Source organism: Dendropsophus ebraccatus, chromosome 8, assembly GCF_027789765.1.
Source record: "Dendropsophus ebraccatus isolate aDenEbr1 chromosome 8, aDenEbr1.pat, whole genome shotgun sequence".
NCBI classification, from domain to species: domain Eukaryota; kingdom Metazoa; phylum Chordata; class Amphibia; order Anura; family Hylidae; genus Dendropsophus; species Dendropsophus ebraccatus.
The window spans coordinates 7499397-7522554 of NC_091461.1; the positions used below are offsets into that span (position 1 = coordinate 7499397).

The window sequence follows — 23158 nt, forward strand, 5'->3', positions numbered from 1 at the left end:
GCATAGAGTATACAGCAGTGCTATACTATAACAAGGCATAGAGTATACAGCAGTGCTATAATACTATAACAAGGCAGTATACAGCAGTGCTATACTATAACACAGCATAGAGTATACAGCAGTGCTATAATACTATAACACAGCATAGAGTATACAGCAGTGCTATACTATAACAAGGCATAGAGTATACAGCAGTGCTATAATACTATAACAAGGCATAGAGTATACAGCAGTACTATAATACTATAACAAGGCATAGAGTATACAGCAGTGCTATAATACTATAACAAGGCATAGAGTATACAGCAGTGCTATAATACTATAACAAGGCAGAGTATACAGCAGTGCTATAATACTATAACAAGGCATAGAGTATACAGCAGTGCTATACTATAACACAGCATAGAGTATACAGCAGTGCTATACTATAACAAGGCATAGAGTATACAGCAGTGCTATAATACTATAACAAGGCATAGAGTATACAGCAGTGCTATAATACTATAACAAGGCAGTATACAGCAGTGCTATACTATAACAAAGCATAGAGTATACAGCAGTACTATACTATAACACAGCATAGCGTATACAGCAGTGCTATACTATAACACAGCATAGAGTATACAGCAGTGCTATACTATAACAAGGCATAGAGTATACAGCAGTGCTATAATACTATAACAAGGCAGTATACAGCAGTACTATAATACTATAACAAGGCATAGAGTATACAGCAGTGCTATAATACTATAACAAGGCATAGAGTATACAGCAGTGCTATAATACTATAACAAGGCAGAGTATACAGCAGTGCTATAATACTATAACAAGGCATAGAGTATACAGCATTACTATACTATAACACAGCATAGAGTATACAGCAGTGCTATACTATAACACAGCATAGAGTATACAGCAGTGCTATACTATAACACAGCATAGAGTATACAGCAGTACTATACTATAACAAGGCAGTATACAGCAGTGCTATAATACTATAACACAGCATAGAGTATACAGCAGTGCTATAATACTATAACAAGGCATAGAGTATACAGCAGTGCTATAATACTATAACAAGGCATAGAGTATACAGCAGTGCTATAATACTATAACAAGGCATAGAGTATACAGCAGTGCTATAATACTATAACAAGGCATAGAGTATACAGTAGTACTATACTATAACAAGGCATAGAGTATACAGCAGTGCTATAATACTATAACAAGGCATAGAGTATACAGCAGTGCTATAATACTATAACAAGGCATAGAGTATACAGCAGTGCTATAATACTATAACAAGGCATAGAGTATACAGCAGTGCTATAATACTATAACAAGGCATAGAGTATACAGCAGTGCTATAATACTATAACAAGGCATAGAGTATACAGCAGTGCTATACTATAACAAGGCATAGAGTATACAGCAGTGCTATAATACTATAACAAGGCATAGAGTATACAGCAGTGCTATAATACTATAACAAGGCAGAGTATACAGCAGTGCTATAATACTATAACAAGGCATAGAGTATACAGCAGTGCTATACTATAACAAGGCATAGAGTATACAGCAGTGCTAAAATACTATAACAAGGCATAGAGTATACAGCAGTGCTATAATACTATAACAAGGCATAGAGTATACAGCAGTGCTATAATACTATAACAAGGCAGAGTATCCAGCAGTGCTATAATACTATAACAAGGCATAGAGTATACAGCAGTGCTATAATACTATAACAAGGCATAGAGTATACAGCAGTGCTATAATACTATAACAAGGCATAGAGTATACAGCAGTGCTATAATACTATAACAAGGCATAGAGTATACAGCAGTGCTATAATACTATAACAAGGCATAGAGTATACAGCAGTGCTATAATACTATAACAAGGCAGAGTATACAGCAGTGCTATAATACTATAACAAGGCATAGAGTATACAGCAGTGCTATACTATAACAAGGCATAGAGTATACAGCAGTGCTATAATACTATAACAAGGCAGAGTATACAGCAGTGCTATAATACTATAACAAGGCAGAGTATACAGCAGTGCTATACTATAACAAGGCATAGAGTATACAGCAGTGCTATAATACTATAACAAGGCATAGAGTATACAGCAGTGCTATAATACTATAACAAGGCATAGAGTATACAGCAGTGCTATAATACTATAACAAGGCATAGAGTATACAGCAGTGCTATAATACTATAACAAGGCATAGAGTATACAGCAGTGCTATACTATAACACAGCATAGAGTATACAGCAGTGCTATACTATAACACAGCATAGCGTATACAGCAGTGCTATACTATAACAAGGCATAGAGTATACAGCAGTACTATACTATAACAAGGCATAGATTATACAGCAGTACTATACTATAACACAGCATAGAGTATACAGCAGTGCTATACTATAACACAGCATAGCGTATACAGCAGTGCTATACTATAACAAGGCATAGAGTATACAGCAGTGCTATAATACTATAACAAGGCATAGAGTATACAGCAGTGCTATAATACTATAACAAGGCAGAGTATACAGCAGTGCTATAATACTATAACAAGGCATAGAGTATACAGCAGTGCTATACTATAACAAGGCATAGAGTATACAGCAGTGCTATAATACTATAACAAGGCATAGAGTATACAGCAGTGCTATACTATAACAAGGCATAGAGTATACAGCAGTGCTATAATACTATAACAAGGCATAGAGTATACAGCAGTGCTATAATACTATAACAAGGCAGAGTATACAGCAGTGCTATAATACTATAACAAGGCATAGAGTATACAGCAGTGCTATACTATAACAAGGCATAGCGTACACAGCAGTGCTATAATACTATAACAAGGCATAGAGTATACAGCAGTGCTATAATACTATAACAAGGCAGAGTATACAGCAGTGCTATAATACTATAACAAGGCATAGTAAACTGTAGTATTACACCATACATATATAGTATACATTAGTATTGTAATAGTACTACAACAGTTTTAGTATTACATGACATATACATTACACAGCATTACACACAGGATATATTATACAGCAGCATTCTCCAGGCTGTGGCTCCACAACTACCCCCAGCTTCCAGGGATGATGGGAGATGCAACAGCTGGGGATCCACAGGTTGGAGTACACGGTTATACAGTCTTATACACAGGAATATAACATATGGTGGAGTCGTGATACATATCGGGGCTTTTAGCCCTCAGCACCCCGGCCTATAAATGCTTCCAGAATATACAGTGTATCACTATGAGAATAGACGGGACTATAATGCCTATCAGCTAGTGCCGGGGGATGGGGGTTCTCCTTTCTGCAGGTATATAGATAAGCGGCAATAATGGTCTGGTCCTGGAGATAAGCAGCCAGTGAATCCGAGCACCAGTGACTACACCGCCGGTGAATGGAAGCCGCCACTCCGAGAATAACACCGCCAATACTGCCGCTCTCTGCCAGCGCCTGAGACATATTAAATTTCTATAGCAACAAATTAATAAGCAGAAAAAGATAAGATGTAGGTCAGGCCGCCCTACAAATGGGAAGAGTACGGGGAAACCAGGAATAATATAACAAACAAGGAGATACAGACCAGACGTCTTCACTGCATGCAGCAGCTGGGGACAATGGCCGCCGCTCGTAATGAAGGTGGACCGGGATAAAGAGACGATGTGCAATGAATTCATGGCAACACAAAGAGCTCCAAAACTTTATAAAACTTTACTATCACTAGGGAAGTCACAGGGACAATATAGTAACAAGTTCAGGAGTCACTGAGGACACCTGATGTGTGAAGACTACTGAGGACACCAAAGATGGGAAGACTACTGAGGACACCAAAGATGGGAAGACTACTGAGGATACCAAAGATGGGAAGACTACTGAGGATACCAAAGATGGGAAGACTACAGAGGATACCAAAGATGTGAAGACTACAGAGGATACCAAAGATGGGAAGACTACAGAGGATACCAAAGATGGGAAGACTACAGAGGATACCAAACATGGGAAGACTACTGAGGACACCAAAGATGGGAAGACTACTGAGGACACCTGATGTGTGAAGACTACTGAGGACACCAAAGATGGGAAGACTACTGAGGACACCAAACATGGGAAGACTACTGAGGACACCAAAGATGGGAAGACTACTGAGGACACCAAACATGGGAAGACTACTGAGGACACCAAAGATGGGAAGACTACTGACGACACCAAAGATGGGAAGACTACAGAGGACGCCAAAGATGGGAAGACTACTGAGGACACCTGATATGGGAAGACTACTGAGGACACCAAAGATGGGAAGACTACTGAGGACACCAAAGATGGGAAGACTACTGAGGACACCAAAGATGGGAAGACTACTGAGGACACCAAACATGGGAAGACTACTGAGGACACCAAACATGGGAAGACTACTGAGGACACCAAACATGGGAAGACTACTGAGGACACCAAACATGGGAAGACTACTGAGGACACCAAACATGGGAAGACTACTGAGGACACCAAACATGGGAAGACTACTGAGGACACCAAACATGGGAAGACTACTGAGGACACCAAAGATGGGAAGACTACTGAGGACACCAAAGATGGGAAGACTACTGAGGACACCAAACATGGGAAGACTACTGACGACACCAAAGATGGGAAGACTACAGAGGACACCAAAGATGGGAAGACTACTGAGGACACCTGATGTGTGAAGACTACTGAGGACACCAAAGATGGGAAGACTACTGAGGACACCAAACATGGGAAGACTACAGAGGACGCCAAAGATGGGAAGACTACTGAGGACACCTGATGTGTGAAGACTACTGAGGACACCAAAGATGGGAAGACTACTGAGGACACCAAAGATGGGAAGACTACTAAGGACACCAAACATGGGAAGACTACTGAGGACACCAAAGATGGGAAGACTACTGAGGACACCAAAGATGGGAAGACAACTGAGGACACCAAAGATGGGAAGACTACTGAGGACACCAAAGATGGGAAGACTACTGAGGACACCAAAGATGGGAAGACTACTGAGGACACCAAAGATGGGAAGACTACTGACGACACCAAAGATGGGAAGACTACTGACGACACCAAAGATGGGAAGACAACTGACGACACCAAAGATGGGAAGACAACTGAGGACACCAAAGATGGGAAGACTACTGAGGACACCAAAGATGGGAAGACTACTGAGGACACCAAACACATGAACACTACTGAGGACACCTGATGTGTGAAGACTACTGAGGACACCAAAGATGGGAAGACTACTGAGGACATCAAAGATGGGAAGACTACTGAGGACACCAAACATGGGAAGACTACAGAGGATACCAAACACATGAATACTACCGAGGACACCTGATGTGTGAAGACTACTGAGGACATCAAACATGGGAAGACTACTGAGGACACCCAACACATGAAGACTACTGAGGACACCTGATGTGTGAAGACTACTGAGGTCACCTGATGTGTGAAGACTACTGAGGACACCAAAGATGGGAAGACTTGTGAGGACACAAAACATGGAAATACTACTGAGGACACCAAACATGGGAAGACTACTGGAGACACCAAACATGGGAAGACTACTGGGGACACCAAACATGTAAAGACTACTGAGGACACCAGACGTGTGAAGACTACTGAGGACAAGTGAGATTACGACCTCTGACGATACCAGATAAGAGATGACTACAGAAGACACCAGATGGGAGATGACCACTGAGGACACCAAATAAGTGAAAACAGTTGAGGATATCAGATAAGAGATGACCACTGAGGACACCAGATAAGGGATGATCCCTGAGGACACCAGATAAGAGATAATAGATAACCTCTGAGGACATCAGATAAAAAATGACCACTGAGGACACCAAATAAGAGATGACCACTGAAGAAACCAGATATATAAAGACCGCTGATGGCACCAGATAAGTGATGACAACTGAAGATACCAGATATGTAAAGACTATGAGACTATAATTAAGGAGACCTTACGGATGACCGCTATGGTGACCTGATAAGGAATGACCACTAAGGAGACTGGCTAAGAGATGACCACTTAGGTGGAAGGGGAATTCTCTAAGAGCCATAAACTGAAACTCATAAAACGTGTAGAAAACCAAAACATGACAACTGTAGACATCACACCTCATCGTCCTCACCTGGACAGTGGATAAATGACCACTCGTAGTTCTTGTCTCGTGGGCACAGACCGGTATCCAGAACCATTTCACTTGACTGTTTACCCTGAGATTTCATCGGTCCCCTCGAAGAACCTTCTATGCAACTGCCCTTCCCGGTGTTACTGGGGTCATTACACCAACCACAACCAGGGTGCTCCAAGCACTGAGAGCAGGTGCGGAACCCCGAGCAATTCTGAGCTGTAGAAACAGGAAAAAAACAAATCAGTAACCATGGAAACACAAAAAAAATATACAGCAACTAACAGTACCAGAAGATTATAACAGTTATATACAGTTCTTCTCCACAGGGAGCAGTTTTATAATAGTTATACGACATGGAGAGAAAGGAGCGCTACACCTCACACCTATGGCTGACACTAATGCCTCTCGGCTACATTTAAAAACCAACGCCAGGATGTTGGTATATAATTTGATCTAACCATACTGCCCCGTGTACCACATGCCGGTCTCCTGGTTCACATGGGTCCCTACACTAACTCCGCACTGTGTCGGTCAGCGACCGCTAACCCCGCAAAGTGAGTGCTAACAGGGAAGGGAGGCCATGGAATGGCCCTGCAAACCCAATGTCACAGGACCAAACCCAAAGTGCCCCCCCAAACCCAGCAGGTACCACCGGAGGAGAAAGCTGCCGCCAAACAACACAAGTGTGAATATGATCTTGTACTCACCATCACTGTTGCAGACAGAATGGGAAAGATAGGAAGTACTGACATGTGAGCACAGGTGTATCCTGCTAATTTGAGTCATGTGGGTCTTACGAAGGGGAGTGCCAACTGCTCAGAAAAGGGAGAAAAATAAAATACGACATGGAGAGAAAGGAGCGACTGCACATCCCACAGTATTATAGTAGTATATAGTATATAGGAGCAGTATTATAGTAGTTATATTTCTGTATATGGGAGCAGTATTATAGTAGTTATATTCCTGTATATAGGAGCAGTATTATAGTAGTTATATTCTTGTATATAGGAGCAGTATTATAGTAGTTATATTCCTGTATATAGGGAGCAGTATTATAGTAGTTATATTCCTGTATATAGGAGCAGTATTATAGTAGTTATAATCTTGTATATAGAAGCAGTATTATAGTAGTTATATTTCTGTATATAGGAGCAGTATTAAAGTAGTTATGGTTCAGGGAAGAAAAAGAGTGCTGCACCTCACACCTATGGCTGATACTAGTACCTCTCGGCTGCATAAAAAACATCAGAATTCTGTATGTGAATTGATCAAGCCACACTGCTCCATGTACCTCGTGCAGGTATCTGATACACATGGGTCCCTACACTAAGTCCACACTGTGCCGGTCAGCGACCACCACCCCCGCAGGCATGCACAGTCAGGGAAAGGAGGCCATGGAATGGCCATGCAACCCCCATGCCACAGGACCAGACCCAAAAATGCCACACCAAAACCCAGCCAGCACCACCGGCGGAGGAAGCTGCCCCCAAACAGCAAAGTCTGGATAAGGTATTGCACTCACCATAGCTATCAAAGATAGAATGGGACAGACAGGAGGGATTAAAACCATGAGCACTCAGGTGTCTCCTGCTAATTGCGGTCATGTGGGTCTCACCAGGAGGAGTGCAAAACACGGAGAAAAGAGAGAAACAAAATACGGTTCAGGGAAGAAAAAGAGTGCAGCACCTCACACCTATGGCTCACACCCTCCTGTCTGTCCCATTCTATCCTTGATAGCTATGGTGAGTGCAATACCTTATCCAGACTTGTGCTGTTTGGGGGCAGCTTCCTCCGCCGGTGGTGCTGGCTGGGTTTTGGTGTGGCATTTTTGGGTCTGGTCCTGTGGCATGGGGGTTGCAGGGCTGTTCCATGCCCTCCCTTCCTTGACTGTGCACGCCTGCGGGGGTGGTGGTCGCTGACTGGCACAGTGTGGACTTAGTGTAGGGACCCATGTGTATCAGATACCTGCACGAGGTACATGGGGCAGTGTGGCTTGATCAATTCACATACAGAATTCTGATGTTTTTTATGCAGCCGAGAGGTACTAGTATCAGCCATAGGTGTGAGGTGCAGCACTCTTTTTCTTCCCTGAACCGTATTATAGTAGTTATATTCCTGTATATAGGAGCAGTATTATAGTAGTTATATTCCTGTATATAGGAGCAGTATTATAGTAGTTATACGAACTGGAGAGAGTGGAACGGCTGCACATCCCATCTATGGCTGATACTAATGCCGCTAGGCCTATATTAAAAATCAACACCAGAGTGTCTGTATATGAATTGATCAAGCCATATTGCCCCGTGTACCACCGCGCAGGTCCTCTGGTCCACACGGGTCCCTACGCTAACTCCACACCGTGTCGGTCAGCGACCGCCAACCCCGCAAAGCGTGCACATGCAGGGAAGGGAGGCCATGGAACGGCCCTGCAACCCCAATGTCACAGGACCAGACCCAAAAAGCCCCACCAAAACCCAGCCAGCACCACCGGCGGGGAAGGCTGCCCCCAAACGACACAAGTATGGATATGGTATTACACTTACCATTGCTGCTCTCACAGAATGGGGAAGACATAGGGTCCAGACATGTGAGCACAGGCATATCCTGCTAATTTTGGTCATGTGGGTCTTATAAAGGAGTGCTAGCTGTTCAGAGAGGGAGAACTGTGAAACACGAACTGGAGAGAGTGGAACGGCTGCACATCCCATCTATGGCTGATACTAATGCCGCTAGGCCTATATTAAAAATCAACACCAGAGTGTGAGGTGCAGCACTCTTTTTCTTCCCTGAACCGTATTATAGTAGTTATATTCCTGTATATAGGAGCAGTATTATAGTAGTTATATTCCTGTATATAGGGAGCAGTATTATAGTAGTTATATTCCTGTATATAGGAGCAGTATTATAGTAGTTATATTCCTGTATATAGGAGCAGTATTATAGTAGTTATATTCCTGTATATAGGAGCAGTATTATAGTAGGTATATTCCTGTATATAGGAGCAGTATTATAGTAGTATATTCCTGTATATAGGAGCAGTATTATAGTAGGTATGGCTCAGGGAAGAAACAGAGTGCTGCACATCACACCCATGGCTGATACTAGTGCCGCTTGGCTAAATAAAAAACACATCAGAATTTTGTGTATGAATTGATCAAGCCATACTGCCCCATGTACCTCGTGTGGACCAGAGAACCTGCGCGGTGGTACACGGGGCAATATGGCTTGATCAATTCATATACAGACACTCTGGTGTTGATTTTTAATATAGGCCTAGCGGCATTAGTATCAGCCATAGATGGGATGTGCAGCCGTTCCATTCTCTCCAGTTCGTATTATAGTAGTTATATTCCTGTATATAGGAGCAGTATTATAGTAGTAATATTCCTGTATATAGGAGCAGTATTATAGTAGTATATTCCTGTATATAGGAGCAGTATTATAGTAGCTATATTAGTACTATGGCTGCAGCGGCGGTGCGGCAGAGCACGGCATATAATGAACATTCTAGCTTGGGTTAATAAACTTACGACAAGGTCACCATGACTTCCTGTTGGTGTGAGAACAGCTTGTGCGTTCCTCCTCTATGCAACCTGCTCCTAAAACATTAGGTGTTTTATAGGTCCAATATTACGGTTATTATAGTTGAATCAGTGCAGCGCTCGCCCATCCTCCCCCTCGCTGGAATGTGACAATGGCGCGGACCACAGCACCAAGGTCTGCCGGGCCGAACGCCTTTAATTTTACAATGCACATAATTACGGCCCATAAAAGCCAGTAAATCTCAATGCCGCATATAATATTGAATTCTCCAGTGGGGACGGCGGAGTGCAGCGTAATCTCATTACTCTCTGCCGCTCTCTCACTCTTTTTTTTTTTTTTGTTCCTCTGTCCTTAAACTTATGGAAATTTTTTTTGTATCCGGACAATGGAGAGAAGAGAGGGGAAAAAAAAAAGAAAAGTACAATGTCGGAACGTGCGACGTCTATGCAAAGACGCTCGGGTAGATGGCAAATTCTATTAGGCTGGTATTAGGTTATTTAATAAAAATATACATTTTTTATAAGGCGAAGTGAATTAATCGGCGTGTGTCAGCATCTCGGCGGCCTCGCTTTGTGTGAATATATATGCAGCCATTACTGTGGCAGGAGGCGGCTATTAACCTGCGCGAGACATGGCGGCCCCGGGATATGTGGGGGTGCGGGGTTATCGACAAGGTCTGGCTGCTGTCTCCTCTGTGCACCTGTCCTCAGGTCGCAGCATACCCCCCCTCCCCCCACCGCCATCGTCCTCTACTTCAACCGCTTTACATAAAGCAGATTATATGTCTTTTTCATTTGCTTCTAATTTCATTTATTTCCTGCCACCAAATGTCAGCCCCTGCACTTGCCAGCAGACAGTTTGTTCCCATTTGTTTGCAGTCTCTTTTATATCAATTTCCCATCTGTCTCCAATCACTTCAGTCATGAGAGCGATGGGACTGGCGGTGGATACGACGTCCAGTAGCGGGTAATGTAGGGGCTGGCGCTCGTGACTTGCAGCCCATCTCAGACCTTCAGCACGGTGCCAGAGGTCAGGAACCGTATCTGCAGCTTCATCTGGGACTAGTGGAGAAGTACTAACCCTGCGGGTTACAGTGTGTTTTATACTCCAGTCACATCCACTGCTGCAGTCACTACTTTAGTTTTGCATTATATCTTATACTTTAATCCAATCTAGAGCTGCATTCCCAGTATTACCTTGTATTGTATCTTATACTCCAGTCACAACCAGAGCAGCATTCCCAGTATTACCTTGTATTCTATCTTATACTCCAGTCACAACCAGAGCTGCATTCCCAGTATTACCTTGTATTGTATCTTATACTCCAGTCACAACCAGAGCTGCATTCCCAGTATTACCTTGTATTGTATCTTATACTCCAGTCACAACCAGAGCTGCATTCCCAGTATTACCTTGTATTGTATGTTATACTCCAGTCACAACCAGAGATGCATTCCCAGTATTACCTTGTATCTTATACTCCAGTCACAACCAGAGCTGCATTCCGAGTATTACCTTGTATTGTATCTTATACTCCAGTCACAACCAGAGCTGCATTCCCAGTATTACCTTGTATTGTATCTTATACTCCAGTCACAACCAGAGCTGCATTCCAAGTATTACCTTGTATTTTATTCTCTAGTTACATCCAGAGCAGCGCTCCTCACTTGAGCTCCGCATGTATCTTATACTCTAATCACGTCCGGAGCTGCGTTCAGTTTTGGGCTGACATAATATTTTATACTCTAATCACATCCGGAGCTGCAGTCACAGCTTTAGTTTAGCATTGTGCATCTCATGCACTAGTCACACCCAGAGCTGCACTCCCACTTTTAGGTTTGATCTATATTCTATACTCCAGTATACGACAGGTCATGGCTACTCACGGGAGCAGGTGTTGGTCTGCCACTCCAGGCACTGTCCATACGGGAAGGAGATGATGTAGGCGTTGGAGTCCACACAGCGCTTGGTGTTGCTGCACCACATGCACTCCATGCCGTTACTGGTGCAGTTGGAGCAGGAGGTCCGCAGGGAGCAGGGCACCTTACACGGCCGGGCGTTCTGGTTGGGACTGACTGCAGATACAAGAGGAGACAAGGTCAGATCCCACCATACAACAGTAACAAACCCTCAGCTGTGTGGGTATAACGCTGCTGTATGTCCTGCAGAAAGTGATGTCTGACACAGTGCTCTCTGCTGCCACCTCTGTCCATGTCAGGAACTGTTCAGAGCAGGAGAGGTTTTCTATGGGGATTTGTTCCTGCTCTGGACAGTTCCTGACATGGACAGAGGTGGCAGCAGAGTTAACTGTGTCAGACTGGCGAGAATACACCACTTCCTGCAGGACATACAGCAGCTGATAAGTACTGGAAGACTTAAAATTTTTTAAAAATAAGTAAATTACAAATCGATATACCTTTCTAATTCTAGCTGATTTGAAAGAAAAATATTTACCCCTTTAAGATTGGCCAATGGCTTTTATCCGGCATAACATGTAATGAATGTTTTGGACCTTTGTTAGCCACGCCCACTGTGCTAAATCCCGCCCACTTTACTCTTTTGAAAGTATCAAGGAACAATATAAATGATGGTTTAAATATCAATTATGTGTATCTGCGATGTTACTACCCCATAAAGGTGCCACAAATGGGATATCCTCAGAAAGCTGCAGAACTTTTCCTGATGTTCCTGGAGTGCCCCTTTAAGGAGTCGTAGCTGTGATGAATGATCAGAATCCCCGGTTTCAATATAAGATTCTGAACCTACTGAATGGAAACGCTGAAAATAACGTAATCCGGGAGACATTGTATGAGTGATGTATATAGTATATACTGCTGGCAGATGGGAGCCGGGCGGGGGTCCCCCATTATAAGACCCCTGATCACAGCGCAGAGCTCCAGCCAGGATAACTCACTTATACACCTCGCCATTAGAGATACGTTATTACATCACGGGCGGCGGGGGAGGGGGTGACCTTCAGAGCAGCGTCTCTCATTAGCTAATGGCTCGGTGAGATCCTGGAATCGGCAGCGCAGTCACTCCGATATTATTCACATTATACAATCCTCTGCATCCATTATAGAGGAACACCGCACATCAATATGTATGAGAGTAAGGAAACATAGCCGGACCATATACCTCTGATAATCCAGCATACCTCTGATAATCCAGCATACCTCTGATAATCCAGCATACCTCTGATAATCCAGTATACCTATAATACAGTATACCTCTGATAATCCAGCATACCTCTGATAATCCAGTATACCTCTGATAATCCAGCATGCCTCTGACAATCCAGCATACCTATAATACAGTATACCTCTGATAATCCAGCATACCTCTGATAATCCAGCATACCTCTGATAATCCAGTATACCTCTGATAATCCAGCATACCTCTGATAATCCAGCATACCTCTGATAATACAGCATACCTCTGATAATCCAGTATACCTATGATAATCCAGCATACCTCTGATAATCCAGTATACCTCTGATAATCCAGCATGCCTGACAATCCAGTATACCTCTGATAATACAGTATACCTCTGATAATCCAGCATGCCTCTGATAATCCAGCATGTCTCTGATAATCCAGCATGCCTCTGATAATCCAGTATACCTCTGATAGTCCAGTATACCTATGATAATACAGTATACCTCTGATAATCCAGCATACCTGATAATCCATTTTACCTCTGATAATCCAGTATACCTATAATACAGCATACCTCTGATAATCCAGTATACCTCTAATACAGTATACCTCTGATAATCCAGCATGCCTCTGATAATCCAGTATACCTATGATAATCCAGCATGCCTCTGATAATCCAGCATGTCTCTGATAATCCAGCATGCCTCTAATAATCCAGTATACCTCTGATAATCCAGTATACCTATGATAATCCAGTATACCTCTGATAACCCATCATACCTCTGATAATACAGTATACCTCTGATAATCCATCATACCTCTGATAATCCAGCATGCCTCTGATAATCCAGTATACCTCTGATAATCCAGCATGTCTCTGATAATACAGTATACCTGATAATCCAGCATGCCTCTGATAATCCAGCATGTCTCTGATAATCCAGTATACCTCTGATAATCCAGCATACCTCTGATAATACAGTATAACTCTGATAATCCAGCATGTCTCTGATAATCCAATATACCTATGATAATCCAGCATACCTATGATAATACAGTATACCTCTGATAATCCAGTATACCTCTGATAATACAGTATACCTCTGATAATCCAGCATGTCTCTGATAATCCAGCATGTCTCTGATAATCCAGCATACCTCTGATAATCCAGCATACCTCTGATAATCCAGTATACCTCTGATAATCCAGCATGCCTCTGACAATCCAGCATACCTATAATACAGTATACCTCTGATAATCCAGCATACCTCTGATAATCCAGCATACCTCTGATAATCCAGTATACCTCTTATAATCCAGCATACCTCTGATAATCCAGCATACCTCTGATAATACAGCATACCTCTGATAATCCAGTATACCTATGATAATCCAGCATACCTCTGATAATCCAGTATACCTCTGATAATCCAGCATGCCTGACAATCCAGTATACCTCTGATAATACAGTATACCTCTGATAATCCAGCATGCCTCTGATAATCCAGCATGTCTCTGATAATCCAGCATGCCTCTGATAATCCAGTATACCTCTGATAATCCAGCATACCTGATAATCCATTTTACCTCTGATAATCCAGTATACCTATAATACAGTATACCTCTGATAATCCATCATACCTCTGATAATCCAGCATGCCTCTGATAATCCAGTATACCTCTGATAATCCAGCATGTCTCTGATAATACAGTATACCTGATAATCCAGCATGCCTCTGATAATCCAGCATGTCTCTGATAATCCAGTATACCTCTGATAATCCAGCATACCTCTGATAATACAGTATAACTCTGATAATCCAGCATGTCTCTGATAATCCAATATACCTATGATAATCCAGCATACCTATGATAATACAGTATACCTCTGATAATCCAGTATACCTCTGATAATCCAGTATACCTCTGATAATACAGTATACCTCTGATAATCCAGCATGTCTCTGATAATCCAGCATGTCTCTGATAATCCAGCATACCTCTGATAATCCAGCATACATCTGATAATACAGTATAGCTATGATAATACAGCATGCCTCTGATAATCCAGTATACCTATGATAATCCAGTATACCTATGATAATCCAATATACCTATGATAATCCAATATACCTCTGGTAATACAGTATACCTCTGATAATCCAGTATACCTCTGATAATCCAGCATACCTCTGATAATACAGTATACCTCTGATAATCCAGCATACCTCTGATAATACAGTATAACTCTGATAATCCAGCATGTCTCTGATAATCCAATATACCTATGATAATCCAGCATACCTATGATAATACAGTATACCTCTGATAATCCAGTATACCTCTGATAATCCAGTATACCTCTGATAATACAGTTTACCTCTGATAATCCAGTATACCTCTGGTAATCCAGTATACCTATGATAATTCAATATACCTCTGGTAATCCAGCATGCCTCTGATAATCCAGTATACCTATGATAATACAGTATACCTCTGATAATCCAGCATGCCTCTGATAATCCAGTATACCTATGATAATACAGTATACCTCTGATAATCCAGCATACCTCTGATAATCCAGCATACCTCTGATAATACAGTATACCTGATAATCCAGCATGTCTCTGATAATCCAGCATGTCTCTGATAATACAGTATACCTCTGATAATACAGTATACCTCTGATAATCCAGCATGCCTCTGATAATCCAGCATGTCTCTGATAATCCAGCATGTCTCTGATAATACAGTATACCTCTGATAATACAGTATACCTCTGATAACCCAGCATGTCTGATAATCCAGCATGTCTCTGATAATACAGTATACCTATGATAATACAGTATAACTCTGATAATCCAGCATACCTCTGATAATACAGTATACCTCTGATAATCCATCATACCTCTGATAATCCAGCATGCCTCTGATAATCCAGTATACCTCTGATAATCCAGCATGTCTCTGATAATACAGTATACCTGATAATCCAGCATGCCTCTGATAATCCAGCATGTCTCTGATAATCCAGTATACCTCTGATAATCCAGCATACCTCTGATAATACAGTATAACTCTGATAATCCAGCATGTCTCTGATAATCCAATATACCTATGATAATCCAGCATACCTATGATAATACAGTATACCTCTGATACTCCAGTATACCTCTGATAATCCAGTATACCTCTGATAATACAGTATACCTCTGATAATCCAGCATGTCTCTGATAATCCAGCATGTCTCTGATAATCCAGCATACCTCTGATAATCCAGCATACATCTGATAATACAGTATAGCTATGATAATACAGCATGCCTCTGATAATCCAGTATACCTCTGATAATCCAGTATACCTATGATAATCCAGTATACCTATGATAATCCAATATACCTATGATAATCCAATATACCTCTGGTAATACAGTATACCTCTGATAATCCAGTATACCTCTGATAATCCAGCATACCTATAATACAGTATACCTCTGATAATCCAGTATACCTCTGGTAATCCAGTATACCTATGATAATTCAATATACCTCTGGTAATCCAGCATGCCTCTGATAATCCAGTATACCTATGATAATACAGTATACCTCTGATAATCCAGCATGCCTCTGATAATCCAGTATACCTATGATAATACAGTATACCTCTGATAATCCAGCATGTCTCTGATAATCCAGCATGTCTCTGATAATACAGTATACCTCTGATAATACAGTATACCTCTGATAATCCAGCATGCCTCTGATAATCCAGCATGTCTCTGATAATCCAGCATGTCTCTGATAATACAGTATACCTCTGATAATACAGTATACCTCTGATAACCCAGCATGTCTGATAATCCAGCATGTCTCTGATAATACAGTATACCTATGATAATACAGTATAACTCTGATAATCCAGCATGTCTCTGGTAATCCAATATACCTATGATAATCCAGCATGTCTCTGATAATCCAGTATACCTATGATAATACAGTATACCTCTGATAATCCAGCATACCTCTGATAATCCAGCATACCTCTGATAATACAGTATACCTGATAATCCAGCATGTCTCTGATAATCCAGCATGTCTCTGATAATACAGTATACCTCTGATAATACAGTATACCTCTGATAATCCAGCATGCCTCTGATAATCCAGCATGTCTCTGATAGTCCAGCATGTCTCTGATAATACAGTATACCTCTGATAACCCAGCATGTCTGATAATCCAGCATGTCTCTGATAATACAGTATACCTATGATAATACAGTATAACTCTGATAATCCAGCATGTCTCTGATAATCCAGTATAATTGATAATCCAGCATGTCTCTGATAATCCAGCATACCTCTGATAATCCAGTATACCTCTGATAATACAGTATACCTCTGATAATCCAGTATACATCTGATAATACAGTATACCTCACTTATACCTCACTTATACACCTCGCCATTAGAGATACGTTATTACATCACGGGCGGTGGGGGCGGGGGTGACCTTCAGAGCAGCGTCTCTCATTAGCTAATGGCTCGGTGAGATCCTGGAATCGGCAGCGCAGTCACTCCGATATTATTCACATTATACAATCCTCTGCATCCATTATAGAGGAACACCGCACATCAATATGTATGAGAGTAAGGAAACATAGCCGGACCATATACCTCTGATAATCCAGCATGCCTCTGACAATCCAGCATACCTATGATAATCCAGTATACCTATGATAATCCAGTATACCTATGATAATCCAGCATACCTCTGATAATCCAGCATACCTCTGATAATCCAGCATACCTCTGATAATCCAGCATGTCTCTGATAATCCAGTATACCTATGATAATCCAGCATACCTCTGATAATCCAGTATACCTCTGATAATCCAGCATGCCTGACAATCCAGTATACCTCTGATAATACAGTATACCTCTGATAATACAGCATACCTCTGATAATCCAGCATGTCTCTGATAATCCAGTATACCTATGATAATCCAGCATACCTCTGATAATCCAGTATACCTCTGATAATCCAGCATGCCTGACAATCCAGTATACCTCTGATAATACAGTATACCTCTGATAATCCAGCATGCCTCTGATAATCCAGTATACCTCTGATAGTCCAGTATACCTATGATAATCCAGTATACCTCTGATAATCCAGCATACCTGATAATCCATTTTACCTCTGATAATCCAGTATACCTATAATACAGCATACCTCTGATAATCCAGTATACCTCTAATACAGTATACCTCTGATAATCCAGCATGCCTCTGATAATCCAGTATACCTATGATAATCCAGCATGCCTCTGATAATCCAGCATGTCTCTGATAATCCAGCATGCCTCTGATAATCCAGTATACCTCTGATAATCCAGCATACCTATGATAATCCAGTATACCTATGATAATCCAGTATACCTCTGATAACCCATCATACCTCTGATAATACAGTATACCTCTGATAATCCATCATACCTCTGATAATCCAGCATGCCTCTGATAATCCAGTATACCTCTGATAATCCAGCATGTCTCTGATAATACAGTATACCTGATAATCCAGCATGCCTCTGATAATACAGTATGTCTCTGATAATCCAGTATACCTCTGATAATCCAGCATACCTCTGATAATACAGTATAACTCTGATAATCCAACATGTCTCTGATAATCCAGTATACCTATGATAATACAGTATACCTCTGATAATCCAGTATACCTCTGATAATACAGTATACCTCTGATAATCCAGCATGTCTCTGATAATCCAGCATACCTCTGATAATCCAGCATACATCTGATAATACAGTATAGCTATGATAATACAGCATGCCTCTGATAATCCAGTATACCTATGATAATCCAGTATACCTATGATAATCCAATATACCTCTGGTAATACAGTATACCTCTGATAATCCAGTATACCTCTGATAATCCAGCATACCTATAATACAGTATACCTCTGATAATCCAGTATACCTCTGGTAATCCAGTATACCTATGATAATTCAATATACCTCTGGTAATCCAGCATGCCTCTGATAATCCAGTATACCTATGATAATCCAGTATACCTCTGATAATCCAGCATGCCTCTGATAATCCAGTATACCTATGATAATACAGTATACCTCTGATAATCCAGCATGCCTCTGATAATCCAGCATACCTCTGATAATACAGTATACCTGATAATCCAGCATGTCTCTGATAATCCAGCATGTCTCTGATAATACAGTATACCTCTGATAATACAGTATACCTCTGATAATCCAGCATGCCTCTGATAATCCAGCATGTCTCTGATAATCCAGCATGTCTCTGATAATACAGTATACCTCTGATAATACAGTATACCTCTGATAACCCAGCATGTCTGATAATCCAGCATGTCTCTGATAATACAGTATACCTATGATAATACAGTATAACTCTGATAATCCAGCATGTCTCTGGTAATCCAATATACCTATGATAATCCAGCATGTCTCTGATAATCCAGTATAATTGATAATCCAGCATGTCTCTGATAATCCAGCATACCTCTGATAATCCAGTATACCTCTGATAATACAGTATACCTCTGATAATCCAGTATACCTATGATAATACAGTATACCTCTGATAATCCAGTATACATCTGATAATACAGTATACCTATGATAATACAGCATGCCTCTGATAATCCAGTATACCTCTGGTAATCCAGTATACCTATGATAATCCAATATACCTCTGGTAATCCAGCATACCTCTGATAATCCAGTATACCTATGATAATCCAGCATACCTCTGATAATCCAGTATACATCTGATAATACAGTATACCTCTGATAATCCAGTATACATCTGACAATGCAGTATACCTCTGATAATCCAGCATGCCCCTGATAATCCAGCATACCTCTGATAATCCAGTATACATCTGACAATGCAGTATACCTCTGATAATCCAGCATGCCCCTGATAATCCAGCATACCTCTGATAATCCACCATACATCTGACAATGCAGTATACCTCTGATAATCCAGCATGCCTCTGATAATACAGTATACCTCTGATAATCCAGCATACCTTTGATAACCCAGTATACCTCTGGTAATCCAGCATGCCTCTGATAATACAGTATACCTCTGATAATCCAGCATACCTTTGATAACCCAGTATACCTGACTGTAGGAAATACTAACCTCCTGTAAGGGTGAATGCAGATTGCAACCAACTCCTGATGTACATAGTGCTGAGAAGCCAAGGGCCAGTGAGTGCCAGGTGCGTGTGCGGCCATGTCTGCTGTACCCGCTCCGTGGAATTACTGCACATATACGTATATGTTGCCAGTCGCAGGTCGGTCACAACTTTCCATTCCATTGTTTTTGTTTTGTTTTTCTCATATGACAAGAACACGGTTATATTCTATATTTTAGGTTCTTCCTTTTGCTGTGATGACGGCTTTGCACACTCTTGGCCTTCTCTCACTCATCTCCATGGGGTAGTCACCTTGAATGGCTTCCCACCAGCATGTCTCTGATAATACAGTATACCTCTGATAATACAGTATACCTCTGATAATCCAGCATGCCTCTGATAATCCAGCATGTCTCTGATAGTCCAGCATGTCTCTGATAATACAGTATACCTCTGATAACCCAGCATGTCTGATAATCCAGCATGTCTCTGATAATACAGTATACCTATGATAATACAGTATAACTCTGATAATCCAGCATGTCTCTGGTAATCCAATATACCTATGATAATCCAGCATGTCTCTGATAATCCAGTATAATTGATAATCCAGCATGTCTCTGATAATCCAGCATACCTCTGATAATCCAGTATACCTCTGATAATACAGTATACCTCTGATAATCCAGTATACATCTGATAATACAGTATACCTCACTTATACCTCACTTATACACCTCGCCATTAGAGATACGTTATTACATCACGGGCGGTGGGGGCGGGGGTGACCTTCAGAGCAGCGTCTCTCATTAGCTAATGGCTCGGTGAGATCCTGGAATCGGCAGCGCAGTCACTCCGATATTATTCACATTATACAATCCTCTGCATCCATTATAGAGGAACACCGCACATCAATATGTATGAGAGTAAGGAAACATAGCCGGACCATATACCTCTGATAATCCAGCATGCCTCTGACAATCCAGCATACCTATGATAATCCAGTATACCTATGATAATCCAGTATACCTATGATAATCCAGCATACCTCTGATAATCCAGCATACCTCTGATAATACAGCATACCTCTGATAATCCAGCATGTCTCTGATAATCCAGTATACCTATGATAATCCAGCATACCTCTGATAATCCAGTATACCTCTGATAATCCAGCATGCCTGACAATCCAGTATACCTCTGATAATACAGTATACCTCTGATAATACAGCATACCTCTGATAATCCAGCATGTCTCTGATAATCCAGTATACCTATGATAATCCAGCATACCTCTGATAATCCAGTATACCTCTGATAATCCAGCATGCCTGACAATCCAGTATACCTCTGATAATACAGTATACCTCTGATAATCCAGCATGCCTCTGATAATCCAGTATACCTCTGATAGTCCAGTATACCTATGATAATCCAGTATACCTCTGATAATCCAGCATACCTGATAATCCATTTTACCTCTGATAATCCAGTATACCTATAATACAGCATACCTCTGATAATCCAGTATACCTCTAATACAGTATACCTCTGATAATCCAGCATGCCTCTGATAATCCAGTATACCTATGATAATCCAGCATGCCTCTGATAATCCAGCATGTCTCTGATAATCCAGCATGCCTCTGATAATCCAGTATACCTCTGATAATCCAGCATACCTATGATAATCCAGTATACCTATGATAATCCAGTATACCTCTGATAACCCATCATACCTCTGATAATACAGTATACCTCTGATAATCCATCATACCTCTGATAATCCAGCATGCCTCTGATAATCCAGTATACCTCTGATAATCCAGCATGTCTCTGATAATACAGTATACCTGATAATCCAGCATGCCTCTGATAATACAGTATGTCTCTGATAATCCAGTATACCTCTGATAATCCAGCATACCTCTGATAATACAGTATAACTCTGATAATCCAACATGTCTCTGATAATCCAGTATACCTATGATAATACAGTATACCTCTGATAATCCAGTATACCTCTGATAATACAGTATACCTCTGATAATACAGCATGTCTCTGATAATCCAGCATACCTCTGATAATCCAGCATACATCTGATAATACAGTATAGCTATGATAATACAGCATGCCTCTGATAATCCAGTATACCTATGATAATCCAGTATACCTATGATAATCCAATATACCTCTGGTAATACAGTATACCTCTGATAATCCAGTATACCTCTGATAATCCAGCATACCTATAATACAGTATACCTCTGATAATCCAGTATACCTCTGGTAATCCAGTATACCTATGATAATTCAATATACCTCTGGTAATCCAGCATGCCTCTGATAATCCAGTATACCTATGATAATCCAGTATACCTCTGATAATCCAGCATGCCTCTGATAATCCAGTATACCTATGATAATACAGTATACCTCTGATAATCCAGCATGCCTCTGATAATCCAGTATACCTATGATAATACAGTATACCTCTGATAACCCAGCATACCTCTGATAATCCAGCATACCTCTGATAATACAGTATACCTGATAATCCAGCATGTCTCTGATAATCCAGCATGTCTCTGATAATACAGTATACCTCTGATAATACAGTATACCTCTGATAATCCAGCATGCCTCTGATAATCCAGCATGTCTCTGATAATCCAGCATGTCTCTGATAATACAGTATACCTCTGATAATACAGTATACCTCTGATAACCCAGCATGTCTGATAATCCAGCATGTCTCTGATAATACAGTATACCTATGATAATACAGTATAACTCTGATAATCCAGCATGTCTCTGGTAATCCAATATACCTATGATAATCCAGCATGTCTCTGATAATCCAGTATAATTGATAATCCAGCATGTCTCTGATAATCCAGCATACCTCTGATAATCCAGTATACCTCTGATAATACAGTATACCTCTGATAATCCAGTATACCTATGATAATACAGTATACCTCTGATAATCCAGTATACATCTGATAATACAG

General features: G+C 41.0%; 1 protein-coding gene across 1 annotated transcript in view; it reads right to left on the reverse strand.

The window, feature by feature from the left end:
* ATRNL1 (attractin like 1) overlaps positions 1-23158 on the reverse strand; it is a 356964-nt gene that overhangs the window by 213305 nt on the left and 120501 nt on the right. Inside the window, exons 17-18 of the mRNA XM_069979719.1 lie at positions 11657-11845; positions 6225-6443 (exon numbers count right to left, since the gene is read on the reverse strand). Coding sequence (XP_069835820.1) covers positions 6225-6443; positions 11657-11845 — 408 coding nt within the window. The remainder of the gene's footprint in view (positions 1-6224; positions 6444-11656; positions 11846-23158) is intronic.